Source organism: Kryptolebias marmoratus, linkage group LG13 (assembly GCF_001649575.2).
Source record: "Kryptolebias marmoratus isolate JLee-2015 linkage group LG13, ASM164957v2, whole genome shotgun sequence".
NCBI lineage: Eukaryota > Metazoa > Chordata > Actinopteri > Cyprinodontiformes > Rivulidae > Kryptolebias > Kryptolebias marmoratus.
In genome coordinates this window covers 12,976,758-12,992,503 of record NC_051442.1, presented here as the reverse complement: position 1 = coordinate 12,992,503, position 15,746 = coordinate 12,976,758, and the positions used below count along the sequence as shown (strand labels likewise).

The window sequence follows — 15,746 nt, the reverse complement described above, 5'->3', positions numbered from 1 at the left end:
CGATGAGCCAAAGACAAGGCGGGGGGAGTCAAAAGGGAAGAAAACATCATTGGCTTAATTATAAGTCAGACACAGGCGTACGGGGGTCGTTCACCACTCAGCTCTGGTTTTCCTCCAGATTAGGGGGATAGTCAGTGAGAGTTTGGAGGCGCAGAGATCACATCTGGTTGCAGGACTTTGTTACTCTGTGTGTGTGTGTGTGAGAGAGAAAGGGAGAGGTTGTCGTGGTCCTGGCCTGTTGTTGCACTATCATGCCACATTGGCTGATCAGTTGCTATGCTCATCCCTGGGTCCTCTCAGCTCCAATCAAACCTGTCCCAACGTGAGTCACCGTGGCCACAAGTGGGAAAGATGCCTCTTACCATTACATCAATCACCTATCAGACGCATCAATCAACGCCGTGTCCCCATCTGAAGCAGAAGGAAGGCACCGCCGCTTGTCATGTGGAGGCTGGGAAGGAGGTGGAGACCTGAACAGACCGAGAGCCCAAAGAGCTGAAATCTCTCTTTTTATTTCTTTTTTTTGTCCGCGGCCTTTAGAGTGGAGCAGCACTGATGTTTGTCATGTCTTCCTGTCTAAGGTGCTGCTGCAGTGCTTCCCAGCAGGCTTGGCTCAGCCTTTACTCATGGACGTTTCTCTTACTGGAGAGATACAGTGGCCAGACTGCAGCTGCTCAATACATACCCCCCCACCACCACCACCACCACCCTACCACCACCCCTTTGCATTTTACTCTCAGTTCTACACTTTTCCTTCAGCCTCTCTTCATTCACTCGTCTTTTATTCTCGCTCTCCCTCGTGGTGGATTTCTCACGCATTATCTCCTACTTTTCTCACTTGTATCCTCTCTTGCTCCTCATCCTCGCTCCACCCTTTCTCATCTCTCTCTCTCTCTCTCTCTCTCTCAGTTGCTACCCTTAAGACTGTGGTTACCATGGCGACAGCTATGTGCTGCGGAAACGTCAAAAAGAGCCCCCAAATTCACCCCAGGATCACTTCCTTGTTTACTGTAACTCCTTGCCGTTTCCTTATGGGTTTCCGGTGGCTTTTCCTGTGACAAAACAAACAGGCACGCTCGATTTGACTTTAAATCCATTCATCTGTTTTCTGTGCCCTTAATGAGTCAGCGACTGTGGTTTCTGTGATCCAGATCCCGGCTGATGGTGGGGCGCTCAGCCATGACGGCCTAGATGTGGAATCTCGGTTCACCTTGGCACGGCTGACCTTAAGGAAAAATAAACCTCCTCCTTTAGACCTCCAGATGCCACAGACCCTGGATCCGCGTCGCCTCTCGCCCTCACACCAGCCAAGGCGCCGGCTTGGGTCTGCTGAGCTCTTAACCTTTGGAGTCAGTCCAATCCAAGATGGCTGCCACAGCTAGTCAACCATAACAAAAGCAGAAATGGTAAAAACTCAGACAACTCTACAGATAATAAATGTGTTGTAGTCGTAGCTGAGAGTCATCCTCAACACATACCTTGAGGGCCAGCAGATTGCCTGAGGGTTTCTGTTTAAAAATTTTGGCATGCAAAGAGGCGGGAGATATGCATTCCATCAAGCAATGCCGATTTCATTACCTCCTGTCATCGGCCCCCTCTCCCCCGCCACCATTTCCGTGTATTTCCCCCTAAAATTCTGCCTCTCGTTGAGCTTTTGTCCCCACCCCCCATGTCACCATCACCACCACCACCCCTCGTCTCCCCTCGGCTCACTGCAGAGAATAAAAGAACAGATGAGCGTTAAAAGCAAGTACTACACACTACTTTAACCCCCATCTGGGCCCCGCCACAACACACAAGTCCACTTTGTCGAGGTGGGGTGGGGGGAGACAGATGTAAACAACACAACCTAATGGCTGTTTAAAGCCATTATGTTGGAAAAAGATAAACTCCTATGCCTGTGAAAGGGCAGGAGTGCTGCGGAGCTGTATCAGTGTGATGATGTGCAGGTATGCTGTTGTTAGCTTCATCGTGGAGAAAAGTGACCCCCCCCACACACACACACACACACACACACACACATACACACACCGCCACCAGCAGCCCCCCGTTTTTAGAAGCAGCAGAGAGGGATTAGAAGGCAGACAGAGATGGGTTCTGTGGAGCATTCAAAAGGACGTACAGTCCCAGAAAATAGTTTATTCATTCAAAAGATAGAAGGCCTTTATTCGCTTCTGAATAACTCTGTCGTAAATAGAATCTATATTAAAACTTTTAGGCCATTCACACGATTGTTTCCCTGTTTCTGGTTCCTTCCGTACGTTTTTCTTTGCAGTCAAACTACTTCTGCATACTTTGTGCTATTTTAGCTATTCATATCCCTAAATGTGCGGCTCAGTCGGGAACAATGTGCTATGGCCTTTAGTTTCTGTAACTTTTATACTTTTTGAATTATTTAACTTCATTTGCACAAAAATAAATATATGTTGACATCATTCTCCGAATTTTTCTTCAGCATACTTGCTCTATTTTTGACTTCTTGTGCTCTTTTTAGCTTGTAGCTAGTGTGTTGCTAATTTTAGCTTGTTGCTGTGGTTTTGCTAACTTTAACATTTAGCTACAGTTTTTGTGCATTTAGCTTTTATACCATGGTTTAGCATTATTTAGCTCTTAGCTACAGTTTATAATTTTGGCATTTTGTTGTGATTTTGCTAGTTAAAGCTTTTAGCTATCATTTTGCTACCTTTAGCTTTTAGTTATGATTTTTCCCAATGATAGCTACTTTGGTTAATTTTAGTATTTAGCTACAGTTTTGCTGCATTTAGCTTTTTGCTAAAATGTCCAAATGTAATGAATATCTTACCTGTTGTAGATAGTTTTTATACGACTTCAGTTTGAGGAAACAGAGTTTAATCCTGACTGGATTTACAATCTAATGGCTTATTTGAGACCAAAGTGGATTGCTGCTGTCTTGAAACAAGAATTTATAGCAGTTTATGCAAACATTACCGTATATTATAAGCCTTTACATCACCGTCAGTGTTGTGTCATGTAGTTTGTTACGTACAATTCTGTGGCTATTTGCAAGCACAAGTAGCGACAGCAGCATCTTGCTAACACTTCCAGTGCAGCCGGAGGCACTTCTGTCAGGAATACCATAATTATCGCAACCTGCCATGAAAGGCGAGCAGCCACGTAAGTCGCCTGCGTGTCGGTGTGTGTGCAAGTAAGTGTGTATGTGTCTGTGTGTGTCTGTTTGTTAACAAAATATCTCATGAGCCACTAAACTCAACTAAACTCTTGGAAAGTAATCACGGGATAACCATCTAAAACTAATTAACTTTCTGAGTCACAGCTAATCAACCTTTACAAACTCCAAAGGCCTATAACTCAGTCAGTTTGACAGGTATTGAGCTAAAATTTGGCGTGGTATTAGCTGAGAGTCATCCTCAACACATACCCTGTGAACTAATTGCGCAGGATCTTGACTGAAATCCTTTGTACGCAAGAAAGACAGTATGTATGCCTTCGAGGAATGCTAGTTTCATATTTCTACTGGAATAATTGTGTAATAGGATACTGATGGCTTTGTAAAGAGCTATAAAATAGTATTCACACGAACTGTTGTGAAACTTTTGATAAGCTAGTTTGTTCGCTGTAGTTTTAGCTAGCCTTTAGCTTATCGATCCGAGTTTAACTTGATTTCTCCAAACCGTGGTCCCTCAAAGAGCTACCTACAGCAGGTAAGCTCCTCATAGTTTATCACTTTTCCACAGCACCCGTTCTCAAACAATCAAATGATTGAACTGTGATCAAAGTTCAACAAAAACTAATACTAAACGTCACTCTTTTGCACCTTGCGTGGCTTTGCTTGAAGACACACGTGGGTTGTAGACATAAGAGGATGACAAGTGTTCCAAAATCGTGCCATAAATCTGCATCCTATCATCTTGTAAGTGACGTGTCTTTTTTTTGTTTTGTTTTGTTTCATTTCTCTTTGTCCCCTGACATCATATCGATGACACATAGATTGCATGCCCACCCAGAGACATGCGAGCTCAGGGACGAGTCCCATCTTGTTTAACGACGAGAGGAGGAAGTGATTGTCGAGATTGGGGAACGATAGGGCGGTGCGAGAGGATTTTCGTCACACCGTAACCCCTGCCAGTTCTCAGTTGCCTCTGCTGACAGATTAGATCATGGAGAACTACTACTGGGAGCAGACCAATTTGTTCTTGCTCTAGAAAAAAAAAACACCCTCCGTTTGAGTTGGTTTTCAAACGTTGGCCTTGTTTTGACCTCTCCGTGCCCACAGATGAGGCTTGTGCTCTTGAGTGCGTTGACCTGTTAAGACATGACCCTCGCGCTGCCCCTTTCAATCCCTGCCGCTGCCACCTACTCCTTAAAAACATCAAGAATCCTCCGAGGGCTTGACAGAGAGACAAACCTTGGGGTGGCCCCACAGATGACTCATCTACCAGTTTCATTGAGAGTCACTCTGTTGTTGTTGCTACGTGTTTTTTTTTGTTGTTGTTGTTTTTTTTCATCTTTTGCCAATCAAGAGGGTAGCGCAGTGCACGATATTAGAAATATCTCGCTCTGATATAGCATGGCTAAATAAGACTGTGATGTTGCCATTCCAGTTTGGGCCACATCAAAAAGAAAGTAAGCAAAAAAAAAGCTGTTGAAGTTTGAATTGTTCTCTGCAAATCTGTGTATTGGATATGCGCAGATTTGATTTACATTTGGGGAAGGTTTTATTCTAGTCGTTCGGAGCTTATTTGTTCTGATCTTCGTCTTGGTCTGGTCTAAGCATCTCCTATGCACTACTGTGCTGGATATTTCAAAGCTGTCTAATGGGATAGGTTAGGCTGACCAAAAACTCAACTTTTATTCGCATAAATATCACAGAGTCAGTGTAAAGTTTGTGTTACTGGTTTATTTCTGCATGGACATCAATGACAACTGGCCAACGGAGACAGTGAAGAGAGATCCGCAGCCGAAAGACGTGTTCAAACTCGTCTGTAGCACCAAGACAGGTACTGACAGACACGAGAGGCAAGGAAGTGCAATTTTTGCAGGGAGCAGTCTGTCACAGATTGTGATCTGACGTTCAGCACCTCACACACACACACACACAGATCCACTGAATCTGCGCTCAACAAATGCGAAGCAGATGTAAGGTGCTCGGGGACCCCGACATCATCCTGGCAAAGGGCAGGTCCTTCCACTGACTTATCTGGGTGGGGTCAGCGGTGCAGAGGGGACAGCTTAACTGGTCTCGGTTCCCTTTTGCACGGGCCATTAGAGGGGAGAAGATGCTGCCAGGGGTCAGGCGTAACAGAGTTGTTGGGAAGCACGGAGTCGGAGATTTATGCGCGGACTCCCTGAGACCCCGTTCCTTCAGGGTCTGGAATAACGACCGCTTATCTGCAAGATCCAGTAATGGAGGAGTTGATTGCCATCGTGCAATGCTTTCTTGCACTCCTCCCTCTTTTTTTTTTTTCCCTTCCTCACTCCCAGATCTGCCCTACTGTGAGTAGGTGGTTCCTTGCTCTGCTTGATTGGTGCAAGTCTTTATAGGAGGAGAGACGCTCTAACAGGCTCAGAGAGTTTGGTGGTGCCCTTTTGCAACACGCTTCCAAAAGGACTACCTGGAGGTTTTTTTTTTTGGCTTCTTTTTTTTTTTCAAAATCTATTCCTGAGAGGATTTACTTTTTTTTCTGACAGCATGACAGAGAACAAGAAGAAAGAAAAGAAAGGGAAAAAGAGAGGAGGAAAGAAAGGGCAAAATAAGAAGGAGGTCAATCCCACTACAGGTAAATGAAATAGTTTGAGTTTCTGTGTAATGAAAGTGTTTACTTGTGTGTGTGTGTGTGTGTGGCAGAAGGGAACGGTGGCAGAGAGAGATTATCTCAGAGAAGCAGCAGAGGAAAGGTTTGTGGAGTAAAGTTTGCGTTTTTAAGGAAGTGTGTGGGGCAAATTTAGTGTCCCCCCCTTGTTTTGTCAAAGCTGGCTTGCCAGGTTGTCACATGAACTGATCTTTCAGTGGAAAAGGCGGAGAGGCGCCGGTTTTTGGCAGCACTTTAGTGCTTTATGGAGGTAAAAAAAAAAAAAGTGCGCAAACTTTTAAAACAAGTCGTGGACCTCACAGAGTCTCTAAAAACCTGTGACTCACTGTAGCTGTGCTTTAAAGGCTTTAATAATCCATGTGTTATGTCACATCACGTTTTTTTTTTTCATTTCCTAAATTATGAAACAAGTTTTAAATGAAACTAATGCTTGTCTGGCAGCAAACCACGTGTCGTTACGCGCTCCCTGACAGCGTTAATATTTCAAAATGGGCTGAAGTGTTTTTCTTGCTTCTTTAAATTCTAAATCGGTTCTGAGTCATTTCACTTTTTCTTTTTTTTTCTCTCTCTCTCTTCTGAAAGCTGCTTTAGTTTTGGGAGAGCATTCGAGCTGTTTGTATTTCAGCTTCCCAGAGGTAGAAATGTGGTTGCTCAGTGGTGCGTTCTACAAGCTGCAGCATGTCACTTAAGTTTGACCTCAGGTCATGGGGAGGCCCAGCCCCCATTTTAGTGACACTTTAAGGACAATAGCTCGATTATTACAGTAGGTTTTTGTTTGTTTGCTCTCCTTCTACATGTGTCATTCTCTGCTCGATCAGATACTGCCTCTTTCATCTCGATAGACATTTTGTACTGGGTGATGTCACCCCCGTCAGCCCCCAGCAGAAAAGCAGATAACGTGTGGTGTTTTCAGTTAATGTGATTTCTTGTCCTTTTTTTTTAGAAAACAGACTCCTGCAGTTGTTTCGCCATCTCGGAGCGGAGAATATGATCAGTTAAAGATATTTGAAGATGAAACTGACTCGCAGAAATTCCAAGTTTGATTTTAATCTTCAAACAGGCCACGAGAGATAAAATAATTTCATAATTCCCATGTAAAGGTTTATTTTCTCTCCTTTTCATCAAGTTTTACACGTGTGCTCGGCTGAATTAAATCGTGCTCTGAGGTCTGCATCTGTCCTGTGGTTCTTTTAAAAGTAGAATTTTATTGAGCAATTTATTATGGGATTATTTTATCATAGATTACGTAATCTGTGTGAAAATTTGAAGCTTTCAAAGAGAGTTGAGATGAAAGCATGATGGTTGTGTCTGCGCTGTTATTCAGCATCATCAGTTTGTCTCTTTGGACTTTTATTGTTGGTTTTTTTTTTACACATTATAACATTTCTTCATGTCTTTATGGAAGTTCTACTCAGTGCTTCGGTCAAAATGCAGCCGAAATACGGGCACGACTTTGATTCACGTTCCTTTTGTGGTCTCCGTCAACGGGCGTCTAGTTGTCATAGCATTTGCTGCCACTTGGTGGCGCTCTCAAAAATACGCAGAACAATAATCTGAGGCGTGAGTTCCTCTCATTAATGTGTTTTCTTTGTCGTGAGAAAGGCAGAGGTTGAAGCGAATAGAAATTTGAAAATAATTCCTACAGCTCGTGGAAACAGTGGTCCGTCCGTGTGTGTTCGACCTGTAATTATTCGCTCTTCATAGTTCTCACACTTTGTCGTGTTTGCGATAAAAGCAGTTGCTGTCGGGGGCCTTCTCGGCTTGCAAATATTCTTAGAAGGCTGCACTATTATTTTTCAGAAAATGACAGTTCAGTGCCACGACGCTACTTCCTAACTGGACTTTTCAGCTCTTTGTGTTGCAGGTGATATTTAGTATGTGGGTGAATCCGCTTCTTTCCTTTATTCTGTGGATCCTTTAATATTACAGGAGGCTGTGAACAGCTCACGCTAGCACACACGGCAAACCGAACTCAGACTAGCACTCTGTAAAGTCATAGGAACATAAAGCACTGGCAGCTGTATTCACTCGTCTACAGTTTGGCCTTCGATAATAATTAATTAATCTTTTTTTATATATTTTCTTGTTCTTAAATCCTGATTTTAAAATGCTGAGTCATGGACCAGCAAGAGAGCGTGTTATCCAGCAGTCACAGCCCCATCATAGATCTGCTGTTGTTCGTTTAGGTTTTACTCTAGGTCCATTTCTCCAGTGGTCGTTATTAAAGAATCAAACTTTTTAAAAGTCACAATTCAACCGTCTGCTGGTAAGTTTGTGATATCACCAGCCATTTTTGGTGAGAAGAAAATCAGAATTTCTAACTTTTTTCGACGCCAATGGGAGTGGGGAAAAGCCAATAGGAAGCCTGGTTTTCTAGTCGAAATTAAAAACACATTACAAAGTTCTGGTTAGCTCAGTTCATTTTTAATAGTAGGCAAAATATACAACCCTTCACGAGAAGCGAATCAAGGCCTAAAAAGGCAAGTTTTACCCCCACTTCCAAAGTATGGTGAATGGGAGTTAAAGTTGGGAGAAAATAAACACGTAGTAGCTCATTTATTCGCTGTGTCTGCGACACAGAAATCACCTGCAAATGTGAACATTTTATTAAATGACATATCTTTAAACCCAGGTGGTCGGAACAAAGTGCTTGGATTGTGATTTCTTTCGGCGTTTTTCGAATTGGTAGTAACTTTAGAAGCCCAAATATAAATTGTATATCAAGTGTTTGTTTTATAATGTCCTGTTTAATTATTGCAGCCGGCAATAAAACACCTCTAAGTGACCCTTATTGTTGGATTTGGCTCTTTTTCAATAACCCAAATGAGCAGAATGAGTCGAAAAAATATACAGAAAATGCGGCTTTGTTGTCTGTGTATAGTTCAAACAACTAGAGGTCTCAGAGGGAACTTTTTGTGTGTGTGTGTATGTGTGTGTGAAAATTGCTCAAAATTAGCTGCAATATGCATTCCGATAGAATGTTCTAATTTGGACATTGTTCCTTTTCAGACAACCGTCTCCTCGGTGTCCGCGGTAACATATTCAAGATGCTGTTTCAACACAACTTCATGCATAGATTCAACAGCATGTTGCAGTGGATTATGGGGTGTTATACAATGTGCTGTGTGCATGTGTGCACGTGTCTCTCTAAATTAGGTGTGTCAAACTCTAATCGTATGTAAACATGAACAATCTGTGGAGGCCGTCTCCAGTCACAGGAATCGCAGAGACGGGTTTGTCTTGTGATGTCACTTGAAGGAGACCGTCCCCCAGCAGGTGGTTCTTTCTTCCATTAAACGTTCATTGGCTTCTTCTGGACCAAAAACTTATTTCAAAGTGTTGAATAAGGGACACAGTAGATGTCCACCGTTACGTGACGAGCTCCTTTCTCGTCGCTTTGTTAAAAAACGGTTTGTATTGCGGCTGTAAGATGACACTCTTTAGAGAAGAAGTTTTGCGACTCCTAATGGAACGAGCCCGACATTTGAAAAGAGGGACCGTCTGCAGACCTTGACAAAATAATATCCTTCTGTCAAAAACGCTGATCCTAATTGGAAGGACGAAAGAAAAGGCAAAGCTGCGCGCCGGCTTTGTTTCGGCGGCAACGCTGTAATTAGATCCTCGGTCTGCCTGTCCTGCATAAATAAGCTGGAGATGATGCTATAATTCATAAGCTCGCACCTTCCTTTCATCCGACGTCAAGACAAAACACAACAAGTTCCATTCTGCGGGGATGGGTTTGCGTGCGTGTTGTGAGGGTGGTAATAATCACTCGGCGGGGGGAAGTGAAGACTTGGCTCCCTCGCGTTTGTTTTGGTTGCTCCTTATCATGTACCAACACCTACTGCACCTTTCCAAGTTGAAAAGCTGCTGCTCAAATCACTCAGCGGCAAAATGGTTTACGGAGACGGATCAGGGGAAGAGCGAGGCCAGTTCAGTTCTTCTATTAATTTATCTCACGGAAAACAAGATGGGAAGAAGTGCTGAGAACATAAAAACGGGAACCAGAGAGCCAGCTAATGCGCCTTCAGTCTATAGGATCTTTTGTGGTAGAATTTATTTTTTTTAATAGGAATGCCTCCATTGTACTTTCATTAGAAGGATTAAAACATCAAAAGTACCAGCTGATAAGCCATTTCCAGATTGGTTCTTGAGAGAAATTCCTACAAATAAATTATCTGCCCTAATTCAACAGTAACCTGTGACAGTTAAAGGATTAAAATGAGCCTCAGTCAGATTCTGTGAATGGCTGTAATTACACAAGATTTCCTGATCCCATCGACTTTCTCTTCCTTTCTCGTTTTCATAAAATACTCAGATTAGTACTTAGTAAGTCATCCTTCATACACGTTAGCACCATGTTTGGAGAATAGCAAATGGGGTTTAATTGAAATGAACTTCCTGATGTGATGGAATTCATCTTGTAGACACGTCTCCATGGAGTCCTCTCCTACTTTTCTCCTGCGTGTTCTAGACGGCGTACCGGCTCCCAAGCTTCATCTTCACTCGCCTTTTTTATCCTTTTGTTGCAGTTTTAGATGTAGCGATTGTAAGGAAGTGGAAAACCGATGAGTTTGAAGTGAAATGTTGGACTCAGTGGGTTTAGAAGAAGACGTCAGAAGGACCCAACCATGGTGCAAACCGAGTCACCGGGGTTAAACGAGAAGAAAGCTTTTTAGAGCTTTGCACTGCGGTGATGATTCGCAGAATTAACAACCTCGTCACCTAACAGGAAGACGCCACGCGGCCGCTTGTTCGGCATGGCTCCGTGTTTGAAAGGGATTCAAGTGGGATGATTTGATTTTAAAATCCAGCTTTTTTCTTGTCCTTGTTTGAAACAGGAGAGTTGGATTTTAGAGAGCTTTGCAACATCCTAATCACAAGAGGATCTGTCTTGCCAGGCTTTACATATTTATTTATTTTTCCTGTAGTTGGAACAACTCTTTTTTTTATTTTGGCAGCTCCGGGTGGGTTTTAGGTGTTAAATAGTCAACGATGGCAGCTCGCAAGTCAGCCCAGAAACTTGCAACATCTTTTCAGAATATTTATTAGGTAAAAGAAAAAGAGCAAAGTATGACATGAATGCTTGGTCTGCTTTTCACGTTGGTTTATCTTGATGAGGGGAACGTGGGTCAGAGGGCAGAGGTGCGTGAATCATGGTTCCCCGCTCCATCATAGGGTTGAATTAAACATTAACACAGATTTTAGGAGCAAATTGAAACTTTTCCGAAGTTTGTCATGTATAATAAGACCCCGAAATATTTTAATACTAGGTAATATCGCGCACAGATAGTGCTGATGGTAAACACATGCTTTTTCCCACTCAAGCCATGTTAAATTAGTGTTTGCTTTAAAAAAAAATCTGGTTTTGTTGTGAATTTTAGAGAAGCAGCGATTTTGCTTATGAAAATGACTACTTACTTCTCTATGTTGACAGGAAATCCTTCATCTAGCAGCATTATTAGACTGAAATAATTTGTTTTAGTGCAAGATGTGTAACACATAGATGACTCTAACAGGCAATTCTGGTTGTCCAGGTTTGTCAAAACAACGCCTCATGCATGTAAACCTTACAGTTAATCGTTTTTAAGTAACACATTGATTAAAGTAAATAAAGAATCTTTCAGAAAGTGATATTTTAATGGTTAAAGTTAATGGGTAAAGTTCTTGCACATGTTTTGAATCCCCTGGACAGCATGTCTTTAGTTGTTTATGAAACTCAAGCAGTGCCATGGGGAAACATGAATTTCTAAGATTTTTGGCTTCAAATTGTAAAAACAGACTTTACATAAGTCAGTGGGACCCATTCGACCTCTTTTTTTTCTTCTTTGGTCCTAATATACACAATGTGGCAGCATTTAGCTTTTTCTGCACATTTTCTTGTTCTTGATCATCATTTTTGGTTCTTGTGGAGACAGCAGTGAAAAGCGCAAGGGTGCAAAATGTAAAATACAAACTGCGATGAAGACGATTCAGTTTTTTTTTTTCCTCAAATGGCTCCTTGTAATCTGTCTGCCACACACAGAATCTCGTTAGCGTCACTGTACGACACGCAGGGTCGCCTAATAGATATCCTCCAACTCTTGTATTCAGTAAAATGTTTCTCTGCTGGGATGCAACCCGGTGGCAACAAATCACAAAGAAATGCAATCAAACTCATTGTTGAGTTGGGTTTTGTTGGGTTGTTGGGTTTTACTAAACAGGACCAAGTAGTTTTGTTGGCTAATGCTAACGTCAAAATGCAGAAAGTGTAAAAAGAATGTATATCCCAGCGTCTAACCCTGAATTATGATTAAATACTTATGATTTTATAAATAAATTTAAACTTTACTTGACTTTGGGTCTGGAAAACCATAAAACTTTGACAACGTCAAAAAGTGCAGCTGCTAGTTGAGTTGAACAGTACTCCACATATTTAAAATATATACATATATTTTGTTCAAATTTGACCCTGTTGTTGATCAGGCTAGGGTATATGCTAAATTAAGTCCAAATGTGTTGATTTGCTCAAACTTCGTGCCAACTTCGAAGACTCTTAAGTATGAAAACCCCATTAACTCGAGACTTTTGCGATAAACTCCTATTCATAAAAACGCTTCAGCTTATAAAAAGTTACAGCAACAGATTATGGCTCTCTGCGATGTAGGTAAAACCAGTATGTTCGGAACAATTCCAGGAATGCACGAGTTCATTACTTGGTGAAATTGTTCTGTTTTTGGTCAGACGCCGCTCAAGTGATGTCTTTCAACAGATGTTTTGCTCCAGTAACTGGTCTGCGGACCGTTCCCACATGCGAAGCCCATTTTTCTGACTGGCCCACTAAGCAGTTTGTCTTTTGACGACGTGCAGCGAGGTGACATAACACCGCAGTAATCAGGGATACTTTGTCTCGAAAGAAACACAAAGGCATGCCTCGGATTCCTTCTCTAAGCTCCTGGAAATGAAACAAAAATGTTACCTCGATAATAAGAGCAAAAGCGTTTGTTAATACATCAAGCAACTTTGTTTTTGAGCAGAGCTCTGTGGGCTGAAATCCCCAACTGTTACCCAAGGCATGAGCTGTTGACACGCCAGATAGGCTTCTATTCTCAAATTGGGTTTTTATAGTCCATGTCTGCAGCTGCCCCTGTGCTTCAAAAAGAGAGAAACGGGCTGTTGTTGAGGCAGGGGTTTATCATTACTCCATTCCACTGGGGTTATGGAAAAATGACCAGTTGTCAGCAAGAGGCTGTTGTCTTTTCACAATGATACCGACTGTATTTTGGTGAGAATCTGCTAATTACAAACATATATATATATATATATATATATATATATATATGTATATATATTTACTCTGACCGCGCAGTTAATGCAGCATTATCAGGACAGGACTAATCTTTCTGGGGTTTTATATTACCATCAAATATCTCGGCACACATCTGGCCTAACGAGCTGATGAAAAGCGCAGCCCCGAGTCTCTGCAACTTCTCCGCTCAAGGACACCCCGGGTTCATGTGCGTGGCAAGGACAGACTTGCGTCCAGACGAAGCACTTAAACTTTTTTTTTTTTGTGTGTGTTTGTGTACTGTTCGGCGCAGCCTCATTCCTGCAGGTCTCCGACTATGACTGACAAGGCTTTCCTCAGGCAGTGTGCATAGGCTTAGTCTGGCACAGTTAAGTGTGTGTGTGTGTGTGTAGAAATCATGTGCAGAAGTTCAATTATACAGACTTGGAACCCTCTTAGAGGCTTTTGTAGGTTTTGCTCTGTATATTTTAGGTTGTTAGAGGAGCAGAAGACAGTAATTTTCCTATTAGATTGATATGAAAGTTTATGACAGCGTCTGAAGATGCTTATCAGACAGTGTGCACATGTGCGTACAAAACTGTCTTACAGTCAGAGTGACACAGTGTTAACAAAATCCCTTTAGTGAGTGTAATGTCAAATTAGAGAGGGAGCGGGGGTCAGTAGGTTAGTCCACAGGACACTGAGCACTGCTTAACATCTGGTCCCATGAAATACATTAGGCTGTTTAACAGTAGAAAACGTGGCTCCTAGCAATCAATAAACCCAAATTACTCGCATAGTTGCTGTCAAATAGAGATATATGTCCAATCTATATTATGATATGACTTTTAGCAGTGCCACATTTATGCTTCATTGCATAAATGGGATTTTTATCGTCCCCGGACTCTCGGAACATTAAAATCTTGAAGAGGCTCCTCAAGCAACTGCAGCACCGAAACCTGCCCCGAGACTAAAAGCTCGTTAAACGTTATTAAGTGCAGCACATCTGCATCTGCATCGCACCACGTTAGCGGGCTTTGTCTTCCGAGCGCGCCACAAATATCTTCAGTCACATTTTCCAACAGGATGCTGTCCGCAGACAAGAAAGGCAGGGTAATTTTAGGAACAACGAGTGGCTTCAGAACTAAAAATGGCTGCTTTTTCATTGATCTGCGAGCTATTTTGGATCAGACGTTCTGCTATTTATTCATTCAAAGGAAATTAGGCCTGACACTTTAAGCATTCAATGAATAAAAAAAAAAGCTGATTAAAATGTAATCTGCTCTTAGAGATTCATTTGATTTGAGCTGCTCTACAGTAAAAGAGTCCATATCAGTTATGTTGATAAATGTTTCGTAATGAATCAGGTCTGCATGATTTTTAGGAAAACGTGCCATCGCAGGAATATTGTTGAATTCTGCAATGACAATATTAGTTGTGTTTAACCCATATCTCCCCCTCTCCTCGCTTTTCCTTCTCTCATCACAACACTGTGATTTGCTTTAAGCCTGCATCTCACTGGGCTGCAACTGTTGGCGACTACTTAGAGACCCAAAGTTGCAAGAAAATACACACATTTTCACTTGGAATCACACTGAACTGGTACTTGCAACAAGTTTACGGATGTACGTACGTAAAGGCAAAGGAATTATGACATTGGTGCGACAATCCTGTGACACAAAGATTCTTAATTATGTCTCAATTGGGTGTTTTATTGACTCCAATCAGTCACAATTTGGTTTCATTGACTCTCTGACTCGTGGAAACTAAACCGAGACGGGTTTCAGGCTGGATCCAGACTCCAGTGACGACACTGAAAGTATTTTGAGTGCCAATTTTTCAAGCTTGCTCAAAGCTCCGGCAGCGTGAGAGCGACGCTCTGCAACTCACGTAAGGAAATCGAGAGCTTATTGCATCCAAGCACTCTTTCATATTGCACCCACTGATATTGGGATAATAAATTATTGATATACTGTGCAGGATGATAGCCTTTAATTCCTTAAACATTAGTTTCCAAATTAGATTAGATATTCTCAGATGTTTTTCTAATGAAGGGTTATGGCAGACGGTAGTTTTCATCAGCTGAAACTAAAAGTTTCTTTGTTGCCTGGTACCAAAGTCATCCATTGTTGGTTCTGAGAGCTTTGACCTTTGTGTCCTATCAGAGTATTAGTGCCAAGTGACCAGAGTGAGCAGATCATAAGTGTCAGATTGTAAGATTTAGGATACACTCGGAAATTTACTTTGACTTTCTGCCGTGTTTCTTGTGACGGCGCCTAAACAACAGTAACCTGTCCAGAACTGACGCCTCCGACAGACGCTGCAGAAACTTGTGTTAAGGATTCATTTATAATGGCTCAGTTGTTCTTTTTTTATTTGTCACTAACTTGAAGTGCACGAATGCCAACGTGGATGCTATCTGAGCTGTACCCCAAATCCATCAGGAAAAAAAAAAGAGGTTGAAAAACTGCAGCATCATTTATTTTTCTTTTTTTTTTCTTGTCTTTGTGCAGACATGTCTCTTTTATCAGGTCAGTGAAGTAGGACAGTCTCCTCAAAAAATAGGACAAACTGGAGTGGGGGCAATTTTGGTGCAAGGCTATTTCCGTGTTTAATTGAAGCTGCTACCTGTTTGAACTTCGTTCTGCCTGTCATGCTTTGTTTGTCTTCATCCGACTGTCAGCCGT

At 42.1% G+C, this 15,746-nt stretch overlaps 1 protein-coding gene across 3 annotated transcripts in view; it reads left to right on the top strand.

Moving 5' to 3' along the window:
* Positions 1-15,746, top strand: part of nrg2a (neuregulin 2a) — an 86,787-nt gene that overhangs the window by 23,606 nt on the left and 47,435 nt on the right. Inside the window, exon 1 of one of the 3 annotated variants that reach the window (XM_037978884.1) lies at positions 5,526-5,759. The exons of the other annotated variants lie outside the window; for them this stretch is intronic. Coding sequence (XP_037834812.1) covers positions 5,672-5,759 — 88 coding nt within the window. The 5' untranslated portion in view covers positions 5,526-5,671. Of the gene's footprint in view, positions 1-5,525; positions 5,760-15,746 lie in introns of those variants that run through there. 3 annotated transcript variants of the gene reach the window in all.